Source organism: Neolamprologus multifasciatus, unplaced genomic scaffold (genome assembly GCF_963576455.1).
Source record: "Neolamprologus multifasciatus unplaced genomic scaffold, fNeoMul1.2 chr03_unloc_2, whole genome shotgun sequence".
NCBI lineage: Eukaryota > Metazoa > Chordata > Actinopteri > Cichliformes > Cichlidae > Neolamprologus > Neolamprologus multifasciatus.
In genome coordinates this window covers 265553-282441 of record NW_028181972.1, presented here as the reverse complement: position 1 = coordinate 282441, position 16889 = coordinate 265553, and the positions used below count along the sequence as shown (strand labels likewise).

General features: G+C 43.0%; 2 protein-coding genes and 1 long non-coding RNA gene across 3 annotated transcripts in view; 1 reads left to right on the top strand and 2 right to left on the bottom strand.

The window, feature by feature from the left end:
* Positions 1–16889, top strand: part of LOC146490472 (uncharacterized) — a 191222-nt gene that overhangs the window by 15255 nt on the left and 159078 nt on the right. The gene's annotated exons all lie outside the window — the stretch shown is intronic.
* The window catches only part of LOC146490479 (protein NLRC3-like), a 124431-nt gene that overhangs the window by 78437 nt on the left and 29105 nt on the right, over positions 1–16889 (bottom strand). The gene's annotated exons all lie outside the window — the stretch shown is intronic.
* Positions 3394–16889, bottom strand: part of LOC146490481 (NACHT, LRR and PYD domains-containing protein 12-like) — a 32176-nt gene continuing 18680 nt past the window's right edge. Inside the window, exons 6-8 of the mRNA XM_085153208.1 lie at positions 11313–11486; positions 6707–6753; positions 3394–6558 (exon numbers count right to left, since the gene is read on the bottom strand). Coding sequence (XP_085009334.1) covers positions 5954–6558; positions 6707–6753; positions 11313–11486 — 826 coding nt within the window. The 3' untranslated portion in view covers positions 3394–5953. The remainder of the gene's footprint in view (positions 6559–6706; positions 6754–11312; positions 11487–16889) is intronic.

Here is a 16889-nt window from a genome sequence, read left to right as displayed (position 1 = left end):
CCTCTGATCTGTCACAAACAGCTGAAACGTGTCTCTCATGAGTCAGATGAAGGTTTTTGACAGAAAGGACAAAAAGTAGCTGCAGTCAGTTTGTGTCATTTTTATATTTATTCATCTGGGAGAAAAATCTGAGGGACATTAAAATGTGTTTTTCAACAGAGACAAGAACATAAATATAACAGAACAGGTAAATGAAGATATTTCAAGTAAACAGCTGGACTGATCAGGTCCAAACACACAGTGATAAACTTGTCAAACAGCTGTCATATCTTTATATATAAGCTCTTTATAAATCCTGTTCACTGCAGTCTGTTTACTAATAATGTCAAACTGTTAGAAACACAGAAACATCAGAATCGTCTTTGTTCACATAAACCTGTCTGGGATCCTTTGTTGTTCTTTTGATGCAGAGTTACATTATAAATATAAAGAGTTATTTCAGAGTCTCATCAGTTTTCCTACATGTCTTTATTGAACACATCAGCAGGGCTGAAGCTCTCACGTTAAACACACACTGATCTATGGACACGTTCATGTGTTTCTAACAGAACCAGGCTGTTATCAGCCCTGCACTAACATTATGTCACACACACTGAATGTAACAGTGACAGTTTACATCATCACACAATCAGCTGTGATTGTTTCACTGTCATCAAACTAGTCAACAGGAAGTAGAATCAATAGAAACCAATCATTTACTGACAGCATGTCTGATGGAAATAAGTGCAGATTATGTATGAAGTATAACTGCACACAGTAACTGTATTACAATAAGGACTTAACAGCGCCCTCTGCTGGAGTGTTTCAGTACTGCGTTAACTAGAATACACCACCTCCTCCTCCTCCTCACACCACCTGCTACAGCTCTACTCTTCTATGACTACAGTCATCCACAGCACTGATGTGAGGTCACATGGTTCATATGTAAGGAGCACAGAGACGTCCTAGCAGCTGACCTCAGGTCAGTTTAATGACTGTGAGCAGCAGCTGTGTTATTGTCACTGTGACAGGGAGACACTCTCAGACACAGCGCTCATGTCAGCTTGTTCTCATGCAGGAGGATCAGGAGCTCCATGTTTGTCTTTCTGTTTGAATCATGATGTGTTTGTGCCATCAGAGTCTGTCATGAGTACTCAGGGTTTCACAGCAGCTCTTCTGAATGCTGACGAGGACTCCAACCTCATGTTTCACCTCTCTGAGCTTCTGATGTCTGTGAACACTTGTGTTTCTTCTCTGGGCTCATCTGGACAAAAACACCTTTCTGTGTTTGGCTCCAGCCTCATTCTGACTGACAGGAAGTGTGTTATCCATGAGCTGCACTTCTGTGAGAAAGTTTCCTGCTGTGTTTCCTGTCTGTGGACAAACACGAGTGTTTCAGCTGAGGACTTGGTTCCTTCCACCTGTCCATACAGGACATCACGCTGTCTTTTCTCTTTAAATGCAGCTCCAGGTCCTTCCACGTGCTGCTCTGTATTTGTGCAGTTTGTAGTGTGTCCTGGGAAACGTAGCACACATGGTGTTCTTCTGCTGTTTCCTCCTTTCACTGAGTGTGAAACACTGACGCTGTGCTGTTGTTCACAGAGGGGAGCTGATTCTAGCTGCAGCTGGACTCTGTCATCTAACTGAATGTGTTGGTGCTGATCACGGGGCTCTGAGGGGGGAGCAGCAGGAGGACTCTGGATACTGACGTCAGTGTATCTGTGGAAGCTCACACAGCGTGTCTCTGTCATTCAATATTGTGCTATATATTGTATCTATGCAAAGATGAACAGACTGTGTATTCACTGGTCTCTGTGCTGCTGACTGCTTTGCTGCAGCTCTGATGTCATCATCACTCCCTCCTCCACCCTCAGCAGTCCCAGCATGCTGCTGTGGTGCACCCCACCCTCACTCTACACCTGAGCCATAGACCACACCCTCCACCTCAATATACACCACAGTTTTCTCTGCTATGGAAATGAGATCAGGAGGAAATCATTATTATTATTATTGAATAAATGCTCACATTAATGTGGGCTTATTTGTTTCATATTAGAAACATTAGTTGAGTGTTTTTAGTATAAAATGGTGAAAGTCCCTCTTTTTGCTCCTCCCCTCACCTGTGGATGGACGGTGCTGTTACCGTGGTGACAGCTTGGATGTGTTTCAGTCCAGGTTGCAGGTTATCAATGCAAGAATCTTTACTTTCACATTTATTACAGGTAATAACTCTGATTTTTCTGTGTATTATGAACTAAATGTATCCTGATACACACAGAGATGGATGAGCAGAGGTCACATGATGAAAGAACAAACATGGAGTCTTTGATTTATTTAGATATTTATTGATGAATGCAAACAAACCCTGACACTGAACCATCGTCCAGCTTTCACAGAACAAACCTGATCACATGACCTGCTGACCCAAACAGTGAAAAGCTCCATGGCAACAACAACAAACAGCCTCACATATGTTAACAGAGGCTGTTAGAAGCACAGAGTCTTTACAGTCTTTCTCCTGTTTGTACACAGATCTCTGCACATCTTCATCACAGTTACTCACAGACGTGCAGAGTGTGTGGATATCAAAGCTAAGTTTCCACCATGTTTGTAGTCTGTACTGGGACTCATGGAGCATCTCTCTATGAGCACTCAGTGCTTTAACCAGTGAGTCCCAGTTTAACCAGCAGCCTTCACACCACACATCACACAGACATGGAAACTTCAAACCCTCAGACACCATCAAAAATAAATAGATTGTGATGAAGATGAAGAACTGGAGCAGTTTGCTGTGGTTTCTTCTGTTCCTGTCAGAAATAAGAGTCTGGCAGCACTTTGCTCTCCTTCCACATGTTTAAGGAGGAAGTGAAGAAGAGCGAGTGAGTCATCTTCCTCTGTGGGCCCAACATCAGGCAGCAGCCACGTATTTTTAAAAACCCAGCACACTGCTTCAGAAACACTGAGTCCAGGTGACCAGAGTCATGTGATCAGTGAGGTCTTCACTCAGGATGTCACAGCTTCAGGACCTGATTCAGAGGTTTATAAGGACGTGGATCATTGGTGCTGATGTTGTGTGAGAGCTGGTGAACCATGGGGAACATAAATAACAACCAGGCCATCAGCAATTCTACCCCCAGCTCTAAAACCTACATAATACACTATACATATAGTTATATAGGTTATAGTATGTTATATATAAACGTAGCTGAAGCAGTTTAATTTGTAGCTTCACGCTGCACTTCATATGTTTGTCCACCAGATGGCAGCACAGAGGCCTGTGTTGGAATGCTTTGAGTAATGAAGCGTTTTCAATCCAATCTTCAGAAAGCTTCATGTGGTCATTGTTGGGTTCAATATTGAGGAGGGGTAGAGGAGGTAATCAACTTTCAAAATAACAACACTGATCCGGCCAGGTGGAGTCAAACGATGATTTAATGCACGCGTGGGGGGACCACCGCCGTACGCAGACAGCGCCGATCCCCGACTTACAGAGCATAAGCAGATGCTTTATATACCATCAGGGCTTAAATTTAATACGCCCCTTCAACGTCAATCAGATACAGGTCATACATAGGTTTCAAAACCGCAAAGACTTTTAACACAGTTTAAAAATAACATTGTCTCCGTCTCCACAGCAGATGCTTCCTGTCAGCCTTCTGACTTTCACTTCTCGTCTGGAACACCAGACCCACACCCTGCAAGAAACTGTTCCTCTTTTTGCAGAGACAAGTTTGCAGTTGCAAGCAAACATGACTAACCTCTCACCTATAAATGAGTCTATCTACTGTGTGTGTGTGTGTGTGTGTGTGTGTGTGTGTGTGTGTGTGTGTGTGTGTGTGTGTTTGTGTGTGTGTGTGTGTGGCTCGACCTCACACGAACTTTGTCTTATGAGAAGAGAGGCCAATTCTCATGTGCATAATAACCTAACTGAAACTATATCTGTAATATGTTGAATAAATGTTTTAATCAAATGAGTGCCCCTACTTCAAAGCTTAATAAAAAGATATAAATGACTAAAAGATAACAATGAATAACCTGGTTATTCAAATAGCATCCTCCCAACAGCTCCTCAAAGTGCCTTTCACAAGCATGCTCTGCAAAAGCCTGCACTTCCTGTCTACTTTGGCAAAGAGTGTACTAATGTTAGTACTGCAATGGTAATGATGATGATTATTAACAATAGCAGTAAAATAGTTTCCCTAATCCCCACATCATCAAGGAAGCAACCAGGAAATATCTGCTGTGTGTAAAAACAGCAACACAAGAATCCAGAATGAAGACAAGAAACTCAAAGCTCACACACAAAACAGGTGGAGCTAATTTTGTGACGTGTTTCTGTAAAAACACCACAGAAGTGAATCATCAAAGTTTCCATGTGAGCTGATGATGCTGCTGCAGAGTTTCTGTGAACCTCCTGTGACCCCGCCTCCTCATACAGAGACATCTTATTGCTCTTCAAATTGCATCACGTGGACACATGTGATTGTGTATTGTAGTATTGATCCCAATGCTGGTATTAGTACTGGATCAATAACACTGGATGGATGCGTTCAGCATGGAGCCCCTGAGCTGTGTTACAGACAAACATGGAAAACTGACAGGTCTGTGTCATTCACAGTCTGTAACACTTCTAAACAACAGAGGCTGACCCAAGTGCCTCAGAGCCAGGCACGCTCACATCACAGCTCTCTAAATAAGCCAGTTTCAAAATAAGAGCTGAAAGCTGTGTTTGGTTGTGTTAGCTTATTATTGTGGAGACTAACATTCAGTGATCATGTGTTCAGACTCATAATGATTACTCTCAGAAATCCTGATCTTTGTATTTACTGTGTGTTGGATCAATAACTGAGATTCATCATATCACACAGCTGTGCTGCTGCTGCTGGTGATGTCAGCACATCTGGAACAATACGAGGTATCTGCTACCAGACTGAGCAGGACGTGAGACCTGTGGACTGTTTAAAGCTGTCCCTCCACAGCTCACTCAGACCTGATCCACACCTCAGTGATATTCTCTGACTTCCTCAGTAGAGACAGAAACCATTCAGATCTGGGACGATCAGCTGACTGATGACGTCACACAGACTGTGTTTTTCAGGAACAGTGATTCTGATGTGAGCCTGCTAGCTGACAGCAGACCTGATGAAACCACATGTTCACATCTGTGAGGACAGACTGGACTCTTTGACTGCACCTTGGTTCTCCTCAGAGGTCTGTACAGGAGCATGTCCACCCCCACTGAAGATCTCAGTCACTGTGAAACATAGAAAGCTGCTTGTGTAGCCTCTGCCTCACATGTAGATACAGCTACAGGTTTCTCTGTCAGTCAGACTGAAACAGTGTCCTGATGCTGCATCATTCAGCTCTGTGCCCCAGTCAACATCACTGTGAGCTACCAGTGTCAGTGTTTCTGCCCTTTTCCTGTAACACTACACTCAGCACAGGCTCAGCTGGTTGATTCTGTTCATCTGGACGTTTTCACAAACGTTTGCTCACTGATCAGGTGACTTCTTCAGTCTCAGCTGACTGCAGCTTTACAACCTTACAAACAGCACATTTGCACAATGACTGAAACCAGCAGCAGCAGCACCTGATATATATCATACTAATATAATACATATACATATATAATCCATACTAATGATGAAGGAACTGAGCTCACAGTCCATTGTTCATTCAGTGAACTACTCAGTTTATTTTGGGCCTCAGAAATGCTCACTCTGTTTGTACATCACTGTCAGCAATAGACTCATTCTGCTGTGTGGACAGGAACACAAGTGACATCACTTCCTGTTTGTTTGTGACTGAAGAGGAAGTTTACAAGGAATCATTTAGAAGAGTTTCAAACATCAACTGATTGAATCCATGAATCTGAAAACGTGTTTGTGAGTGAAAGAGACAAACATGTACAGACTGAACTATCTGTTCAACAGTCAGAGTGTTTCTGTAACAGGAGACACTCTTTACACCCCACTCAGCACAGGGACACTGAGGAACCATGAGCCACCCAAAAGAGACCACGAGACAAAAACCTAAACCCAGGATAAAGAGTTTGAGTGAATGTGGTGTTGAAGGTGTGGAGGTGGATCAGAGTGTCAGAGGAGACTCTGTAGAAGGACAGAGTGCCAGCAGGACAGTCCACATACACTGCTGCTCTGTTAGAGGCAGAGGAGGAGGAGGAGGAGGAAAAGAAGGAGAAGGAGGAGGAGGAGGAGGAGGAGGAGGAGGAGGAGGAGATGATGGATGTTTTTATCTTATTGTGACAGACAGATTGAGGACCACAATCAGAGCAGATCAGACTCCAGGACTGATCATTTTGTCCAAACACACAGTCACTGTCTCCTTTCCTTCTGATGCTTCTGTAACTCACTGATATAAAAACGTCTCCTCTCCACTCGACCTCCCAGTAACAGCGACCAGTCAGACCATTTCTACACAGCAGCTGAGGACGAACATCAAATCTGTCTGGATGATCAGGATATGACTGACCGTCCCACACATGTGTCACCTTCCTGTTGTTGTCAGACAGTTGGAGGTTTGTGTTCACTGTGTTTGTGTCGATTGTGAGTTGACAGGAATCTGATGGAGAGAACAAACACAATCCAGCTGCAGTTATTGATCCATCATCTGTTCATTGATTGACACTTTGATGATGACTCCTGACATGATGAAGATGGTTGAATGTGTGCTGCTTTGTTTTCATGAATCCCATTAAAAACACACTTACACTTCCTCAGACCTGGTCTCAACCATCGGACTCCAGCAGGCTCCACCCTGAAAGGAGGAGGGGGGTCAGAGCAGCACAGTCAGCATGCACACATGGACATTACATGGCTCTCATACACACACTGTTACACACTGAGCTCAAAGCTCGGCTCCACTGTTTTATTCAAAGAAATCTACATTTATTTATCAGCACATTTAAAAACAGCTTGAGCCAAAGTGCTGCACAGAGTAGAGAGAAAATAGGAAACATACACAGTAATTACTATAAAGACTCGTCAGAATTGAAAGCTACAGAGTACAAATGTGTTTCCAACCGGGTTTTAAAAATGTCGAGTGTTGGTGACGACCTGATGTGAAGGGCGACTGTTCCAGAGTTTGGCTGCAGCGATCGATAAAGCTCACCTCTGTTTTTACGTCTAGTTCTGGTCAGAAGCTACTTATCTGCAGACCTGAGGGCTCGACTTGGATTATTTTGTTAAAGAGAGATAAGATGGAGCCAATCACTCAGAGATTTAAAGACAAACAACAAGATCTGGAAGTGGATTCTACCACGTACTGGTAACCAGTGGAAAAAGCTGGAAAAAGCTGGTGATGGGTCGTCTAGCACAGACCCACCGCTGGAACCAGACAATTCATGAGGGAGAGAACTGTGACAGCGCCGTTCCTTCACTTGACCTCAGTCGCTCTTGTCTGCTCCCTCGTAACACTGCTCTTTATTGAGGTTACATGAATATGCATAAGTTCATTAACATATGACGTCTTAAACAGGTATGAACAAACAGTACCAGTCTGTGCATAGTGTAGGTATGTGTGTGTATGTGTGTTCCAGATGTGACCCTGTGAAAACTCCCCAAAGTTGGTGCTAAGAGTCCAGCGGTCCCCCTAACAAAGGGCTCTTATACTTAACCAGACACAGAGTAGGTGTCCTCCTACACCATAAATCAGTAAGAGAAGGTACGACCTCTCTCATGACCTTAAGGTGTGTGTGCATGCCAGAGAACTCTGGAAGGCACACAAAGTCTTCACAGACTACTAAGGATCGAACCTTTATCATTATGCAATCGATTATAAAACTCATATATGAGTAAATATTTCTAAGCAAACATTAGCTGGTTTCTAAGCAAACCAGCTAATGCTAATATCGTTTTCTCTTCCCTTTTCACAATGTGAACAGCTAGTGCTAGGTAGGCTGATGCTAGCAGCTAATGCTAATTTGACGTGAATTAGCATTACATTAGTGAGGAGTTAATGCTAAGTAGACTGCCATTAGGGGCTAATGGTAATTTTAGGTGAATAGTAATTGGCATCTAATGCTAATACCATATTTTCTTGCTTTATAACAATGTGACCAGCTAATGCTAAGTAGGTTACCGTTATTAGCTAATACTAATTTGAGGTGAATTAGCATTATCCGTTAATGCCAACAATATTTTTTCTTACTTTTTAACAATATGAGTGGGTAATGTGAACACTTTTTTTCATTCCATTTTAACTTTTCCCTTGCGATGTGAAGAGTTAATGCGAAATAGGACGCCATTAGTGGCTAATTCTAATTTTAGATGAAAAGGCATTAGCAGCTAATGTTCATATTGTTTTCCTTTGCTTTGTAAGAATGACAGCAGCTAATGATACGAAGTCTACCATTATTAACTATTGCTAATTTGATGTGAATTAGCATTATTCGATAATGGCAACCCTCTTCCCGTTCATCATAACGATGTCAGGAGTTAATGCTAAGTAGGCTGCCATTAGGGGCTAACTCTAATTAGGTGAATAATTATTAGCAGCTAATGCTAATATTGTTTTCCCTTCCCTTTTAACAATGTGAGCAGCTAATGCTAATTTGATGTGAATTAGCATTATATTAGTGAGCAGTTAATGCTAATTAGGCTGCCATTATTTACTAATGCTACTTTGACGTGAATTAGCATTATGTGCTAATGCTAATACTGTTTTCCCTTACTTTTTAACAATGTGACCGGCTAATTCTAAGTACGCTGTTGTAAATAGCTAATGCTTATTTAGTGTGAATAACCATTATTCAATAATGCTAACACTTTTTTCTCTTACTTACTAATACTCTTTTCCATTGGGTAACAACGATGTGAGGAGTTAATGCTAAGTAGGCTGCTTTTAGCGGCTAATTCTAATTAGGGGTGAATAATTATTACCAGCTAATGCTAATATCGTTTTCTCTTCCCTTTTAACAATGTGAACAGCTAGTGCTAGGTAGGCTGATGCTAGCAGCTAATGCTAATTTGACATGAATTAGCATTACATTATTGAGGAGTTAATGCTAAGTAGACTGCCATTAGTGGCTAATGCTAATTTTAGGTGAATAGTAAATGGCATCTAATGCTAATACCATATTTTCTTGCTTTATAACAATGTGACCAGCTAATGCTAAGTAGGTTACCGTTATTAGCTAATACTAATTTGAGGTGAATTAGTATTATCCATTGATGCCAACAATATTTTTTCTTACTTTTTAACAATATGAGTGGGTAATGTGAACACTTTTTTTCATTCAATTTTAACTTTTCCCCTGCGATGTGAAGAGTTAATGCGAAATAGGACGCATTAGTGGCTAATTCTAATTTTAGATGAAAAGGCATAAGCAGCTAATGTTCATATTGTTTTCCTTTGCTTTGTAAGAACGACAGCAGCTAATGATACGAAGTCTACCATTATTAACTATTGCTTATTTGATGTGAATTAGCATTATCCGATAATGGTAACCCTTTTCCCGTTCATTATAACGATGTCAGGAGTTAATGCTAAGTAGGCTGCCATTAGGGGCTAACTCTAATTAGGTGAATAATTATTAGCAGCTAATGCTAATATTGTTTTCCCTTCCCTTTTAACAATGTGAGCAGCTAATGCTAATTTGATGTGAATTAGCATTATATTAGTGAGCAGTTAATGCTAAGTAGGCTACTATTAGCAGCTAAAGCTAATTTGAGGTGAACAAGCATTAGCAGCTAACGCTAATACCCTTTTCTCTTGTGTTATAATGATGTGAGACGTTAATGCTAAATAGGCTTCCATGAGTGACTCCTTTCCCTTGCATTATAAAGATGTGAAGAGTTTATGCTAAGTAAGCTGCCATTAGCAGCTAATGCTAATACTGTTTTCCCTTGCTTTATACAAGTTGAGCAGCTATTGCTAAGTAGGCCACTTTGCTCTGCTAAGGATTTGTGTGACCATGATGGAAACTCTCATAAGCTAATGCTGCTAAGCTAATGCTGTTTACGGGCCCTGTTAGAATCAATGGTCGTGTCCAAATTCATGGGTTGCATCCTCCTGAGGCCGCATTTGTAGACCGATTACATCACAGCGATGCGCCGAAGGCTGTCCAAATTCATAGACTCCTCCGAATGCAGCCGACAAATGCGTCCTCCTTTTCCCCGAATTTGAAGGATGGGTTGGGCGTGTCCTTCGTGGCCTACCATATCCCAGAATTCATAGCGCGGCCTAGCCAAACTCCAGTTTTCAATAATGTCGGCCGCTACTAAGTTTTAAAATTACTCTTACTAATCTTTCTGGGTCACAAAATAAACTTTAAACATATTTTCAGGTGAGAAAGTAGCTGTGTAAACATCAAATATCTGCTCGGTTTATCAAGATATCGCATATTTGCAAAAGTGCTTCGATGTTTTCGGAGACGTCTGTTACTCACCAGCTCGATAGCTAGCCGAGAGCTCGAGGGTTACTGAAGCTGCCGAGAACGGCACAACTCCCGGCACACCATTTTCAGATCACCGCGGAGTTACGCTACTCAGGTTAAATGTAATATATAAGTCACTTAGACAACCTAAAAATGTTATTGTTGGGCTTTTTTCAGTGTTTTGTTTGTTCGTGAGTAAATCGGTTTGGCTGAGATTAAAGTTATTAGATTAGATAAAATAAAACTTTATTAATCCCCCAGGTGGGTTTCTTCCGGGATTTTCACACAGCTGAATAAACGTCAAACAGAAAACTGATTAAACAGAAGTGTGAGACCGTCGAGAATTTACGCCAGTGTCCTGTTATATTTTAGATAGCAAGGAGCAAACGGCCGAGTTCATTAAACTCCACCAAGACAGCGGTGACGCAAATCTGAAGGCTAGACCGTCCAATTTCCCCAGCCGTTTACTTCCGGCCTACCTGACTTTCTGAGGACCTGGCCCACGTAGACCGCGAAGGTTGGGTCCTCAGGAGGATGCAGCCCATTAATTTGGACACGGCAAATATTTCATTCTCATTCTGTTGTTTGAGAACAATAACAGAAAATGTGCACTGAGGAACAAATTTATTGTGAATTCAGCTGTGAATGTTGAGTTTGTCATTATTTAAACTTCCATTTCCAAATGTTAGCTGACACTTTATTAGGTACACTGGCATCTATCTCAGGTACACCTGTGACCTAGATGTTCCTGCAAACAGACTCCTTGGAGACCCCTACATAAATATCCACGTACTATCCAGCTAGACTAGTGTGTCTGTCCCTGAAAATATTCCTGCATGTGTGATTGTTCATTTGTCATCTGCAGGAAACAAACAGAAAGTGAGTGAAAGACACAGGAAATGTTTCCAGCTCTTCCTCCTCTATCAGACATTCTTCATACCTGAGAGTGTCCAGCATCCAGCCTGGTTCCTTCAATCCAGCCGACAGCAGCTTCATTCCCGAGGCCCCTGGATGATTGTAACTCAGGTCCAGCTCTCTCAGATGGGAGGGGTTTGAGCTCAGAGCTGAGGCCAGAGAAGTACAGCCTTCCTCTGTGATCAGACAGCCTGACAGACTGCAGACACACAAAACAACAATCTATCTGTCAACAACCGTTTTCTCTTTGTCACAATAACATCTATCCATTTACATCCATTCAATGTAACTTTATTTATAAGTGACAATACCCAACAGACAACAAGTCATCTGAAGCTGTTTAACAGTGTAAGGTAACAGCCTCCAATCTTAGAGAGAAAGCCCCAACCATCAGGCAATCCACTGTGAGCAGCACTTGGTGATGGTGGGAAGAAGAACTCCCTTTGACACAAAGATCCTCCCAGTGAAAACAGGCTCCAGGAGGAGCATCTACCATGACTGGTTGCAGGGTGAGGGGAAAGAGAAGAGATGAGCTCAGAGAGACAAGAACAAAACACAAACTAAGGAGAGAGAAGACAAAAGTTAAGGACACACAGTAGTGACATATAAAAGCATCAGGAGTGAAAAGAGGGGAGTGGAGAAGAAAGCAGAGCATCATGGGAAGTCCACCAACAGCCTGAGCCTATAGCAGCATAACTAAGGGATGGTTCAGGGTCACCTGATCCAGCTCGAACTATAAGCTTTATCAAAAAGGAAAGTTTGAAGCTGATCTTCAAAGTAGAGAGAGTGTCTGTCTCCTGAACTCAAACTGGGAGCTGCTTCCACACCCAGTCCAACATAGCCAGGCTTTCTTTGCTGCTTTGACAAAACCTCAAATTCCAGTCAGAGATGATGAGCATCATCACAGTGATGATCATTTCTCTGTTAACCCAGGCTTTCTGCTTCAGGATCTGTGCACGCTCACAGAACAAGGAGACCTGCAAACATTATTTCACTAAATGGATGGACTGAGCTCAGCCTACAGATGAACTGGTGCCAGAGATCCTAAAGAACATCAAACAGTCAAATTCAACACTTTTAATGGAAATATGAGATTAATGCTGCAGACAATCATGATCCTGCTGAATTCATGAACATCAAGAATGCATAAAGATTTGACCTCAGTGTACTCAGTGTTACTGTTTATTCCTAATATATTCCTAACATGATAGCTGCACTTCAGAGCTCTAAAACTGGAACTGACACATATTTAAACTCTACATGTTACTCAGTACATTCAGTTCTGACACTCGCCCACAGTCCAACAAAGGAAACATGGAGATCACATCAGTTTGTCATCAAAGTCTAATTATTAGGGCAACTTAACCTGTTATTATCTCGTTAACTCATTAATTGATTAACGTCAGCAATAATTTTAATCACAGTTTTTAAAATCACAATTATTGTGAAAGTGCTCACTGGCTCTGAATATAAAAGCCATGGGTCACAGGAGGGATGTTGATCAGTGCTGGCTCGAAATGGGAGTCATTATGCGTCTCAGCCAATGAGAGCATTGAGGGTGGGCCTAATACTACTGCAGCGCTCACATGACCCAGGACAGAAAGAAAGGGGTGGGGACAGAAACATGGAGACAGGTACAGATCTTTGACATGTTCATTTTAAACTGTTCCAGGAGGCAGTGTTGATACAACAAAAATTATCTGGAAGTTGAGTTTTTTTATCACCGGAGTACTTCATGTCTGAAGTATCACTTAAATGCATGTGCTGCCATCAACGCTGTTGATGGCAGCAAACAAACCACCCAAACAAACAGAGGTGGGAGGCTTGGGCAGACTACGTAGATTCAGCCGGTGGGAGGAGTCTAGATAAACCAAAGAAAGACAAGCTAACAAACGCCACAGTGAAGTTAGTAGCTTACAACTGCAGGCCGATTAGTGTTGTTGAAGAAGTCGGTCTGAGGAACGTTCTTAGGATCAACAAATGACGGCATGTGTGAGCCTCAAGACGCACCATCACAAGAAGAACACATGAGCTGTAGAAAAAGGAGAGACTACGAACGCCACGGCGTTACAACATGAAACTGATGTTAGTCTCTTGGAGACTACTGGGCGTGGCTGGGTAACCATGGTCACCTGGGAGTTACAGAAACGTGCAGAATATGTGATTCATGTTGCACAGCAGTGGGACATTTGAAATAAAGTCAGCACACTCAGTACAGATAGTGCATCAAATATGATGCTGCTGCCAGACGTCTGCCTTTGAACACGTCCCTGCATCGCGCACAACACCAAGGTTGCCATGGCAATCACAGCTAAAAGGGATAAAGTGCACAGCTGGAACCCTGCAGGTATATTTAACATGATGTATTTCTCAGTGTCCTGTCTGTGTGTGAGAGACAAACAGCCTCTGTATGTGTGTGTAAATACAGCATGAATATGTAGAGGACATGTTTGTGGATATAAGTAAATGAAGGCTCTGTGTCATATAAATCTTTGATTCTTGTTTCTGTTGCAGGTCTGTGACTGAACTTCTGGGAGGAGAAACGTTGGTTTCTTGCTCTGTGATTCTGTGTTTTGTCATCTCTCTCAGGTGATGGAGAGCTCAGATGATGACCTGGCTGATCCTCTCCTTGTACAAATGGGTTTCTGCTACTCTGCCACTGTGAGAGGCTCACTCCAACCCAGAGGACCCTGGGTGCGCACTGTCTCTCCAACTCCGCCTGGTGCTGCTCCTGTTTCACCGGTGGGCCTGCTTCTCGGCCCGCGCTTCCTTCAGTCGTCTGGTTCGCTCCTCGCCATGCCGGCGGTGGCGTTCTCCTCAGTTGAGCTACTCTCTTCCACCTCCGGCCCGCGCCTGATGCCTGCTCCTCTCCTGCGTGACTCTCCAAGTACGTCGCTGGTTGCTCCTGTTCCGGGTGCTGGGTCATCGGCTCCTCTCCACCCACGGATCCGCAGACTTGGTACCGTTATTTCAAACCTCCGCCCACTCAGCCGCACATCAACCCCGATGACAGCTACTGATCTCACCTTATCTATGGCTTTGATCAACATTCGATCCCTCTCCAATAAGACGTTTCTGCTCAAGGATTTCTTCTCTTCTCGTGAACTGGATTTTATGTTCCTGACTGAGACCTGGCTACATGCTGGTGAGACTGTGGCTTTCTCTGAGCTTCTTCCTCCAGGCTGTTGTTTTTTCAACTCTCCCAGGTCTTCTGGTAAAGGTGGAGGCCTTGCCTGTGTTTTTACATCAGTTTATGACTGTCATCAGATTTCATCTTTCTCCTTTTCCAGCTTTGAACTGCATCTTTTTAAACTGAACTCATCTACTCCATTACTGTGTGCAGTAGTGTACCGTCCTCCCAAATTCAACAAGGATTTTATCAGTGAGTTTGGGGAATTCTTATCAGGACTTTCAGTAGATTTTGATCATTTTCTTATTGTTGGTGATCTGAATATCCATGTGTGTTGTCCATCTAAACCTCTGGTTAGAGACTTTGTATCACTGCTGGACTCTTTTAACCTGACTCAGTGTGTGTCTGGCTCCACACATGAGAAAGGTCACACACTGGACCTCGTCATGTCTCACGGCCTGAGTATCCACGTCTCTGAAATCTGTGAGAGTGCGTGTATCTCTGATCACCTTCATGTTCTGTTTTCTGCTACTGCACAATGTTCTGTTGCTGCAGTTAAAGCTCCTTCACGCCGCCACCGGATCATCAATACCCATGTACCATCCCAGTTCTCTGCTGCTTTCAACAACTCTGAGCTCTCCACGGTGGACTGGATTGACTCCCTGTGTGCAGAAGATTTAACTGCTCTTTTTAACTCAACATGCACTTCTATTCTGGACTCCATCGCTCCCCTAAAATCACTCCGTCCCAAAGCTCACACTGAACCCTGGATTACAGACTCTGTTCGTGCTCTCAGGCGCTCCTGCAGGTGTGCTGAGAGAAAGTGGAAAAAGGACAAGCTGCAAATCTCCTTCAATATCCTGAGAGACTCTCTTTTAACTTATCAGAAAGCTGCTAAAGAGGCTAAGTCCTCCTACATATCTAACCTGGTCAGCAGTAATGTCCATAAACCTCAGACTCTGTTTCGTGTTTTAAACTCCATTGTTGATCCTCATACGTCCACTTGCCTCACACCTTCTGCCACCCTCTGCAATGACTTTTTATATTTTTTTGTTAATAAGATTTCCTCCCTGCAGTCTGTCATTCCACCTCCACCTTTAAATCCCTGTGTTTCTCCCTGGTGCCAATCTGCCTTTAACCAGTTTGAGCTAATCTCTCTTTCTCAGCTGCATGAAACAGTCTGCAAGGTCAAGTCTACCAACTGTTCCACTAACGCTATCCCCTCTCGTCTTCTGAAGCAGGTCCTGGACTCAGTTGGACCTGTCCTTCTGGTCCTGATCAATGTCTGTCTCAGCTCTGGTTGTTTCCCAACACTTTTTAAGCATGCTGTTGTTCAACCTCTCCTCAAAAAGCCTAACCTGGATCCATCTATACTCTCTTACTATAGGCCCATCTCCAATCTGCCCTTTCTGTCCAAAGTACTGGAGCGAGTTGTCCTCAGGCAGCTCCAGTCATTTTTAGACAACAACAGTCTCTATGAGAAGTTTCAGTCTGGTTTTAGAGCTCGTCACAGCACTGAAACCGCCTTACTGAGAGTTTTTAATGATTTGCTTTTAACTGTAGACTCTGGTTGTGCTGCTGTCCTAGTAACCTTAGACCTGACAGCAGCCTTTGACACTGTTGATCACAACATACTGTTATCCCGCCTAGAACACTGTGTCGGTTTGAAAGGTACTGTCTTAAAGTTTTTCCAGTCCTACCTGGATAACAGGAGTTTTTCTGTCCACCTCGGTGAACTGTCATCTCCCAGAGCTCCTTTAACTTGTGGTGTACCTCAGGGGTCCATTCTAGGCCCCCTGCTGTTTACTCTGTATTTGCTCCCTTTGGGCGATGTGCTGCGCAAACATAATGTGTCCTTCCACACCTTTGCTGATGACATTCAGATCTACCTCCCTCTGAGGTTAGACTGTAAGGACTCTTTGCAGCCGTTATTCTCCTGTCTGTCTGACATTAAGACTTGGATGGCTCTTAACTTCCTACATCTAAATGAAAGTAAAACTGAAGTCATTGTGTTTGGGCTTCCTAAAGACCCCAACCTTTCCTTTGATTTTATGGGACCCCTAACTTCCAAATGTACTTCCTCCATTAAGAGCCTCGGTGTTACTTTTGACAGTGCTTTTAAATTTGATAAACAAATCAGCTCCGTAGTCAAGGGATCTTTTTATCATCTACGGATTCTAGCTAAAGTCAAGTCCTACCTGTGCAGGAACGATCTAGAAAGGGTGGTCCATGCTTTTATTACATCACGGCTGGACTACTGTAACTCCCTTTATGCTGGTTTAGATCGTTCCTGTCTGCATCGCCTCCAGCTGGTGCAGAACGCTGCTGCTCGCATGCTGACCGGTTCCAAAAAGAGAGACCACATCACTCCGGTCCTCTGCTCTCTACAGTGGCTCCCAGTTGCTTTTAGGATTGATTTTAAAATTTTACTGCTGGTTTTTAAGGTTCTTAACGGTACTGCACCTCCTTACC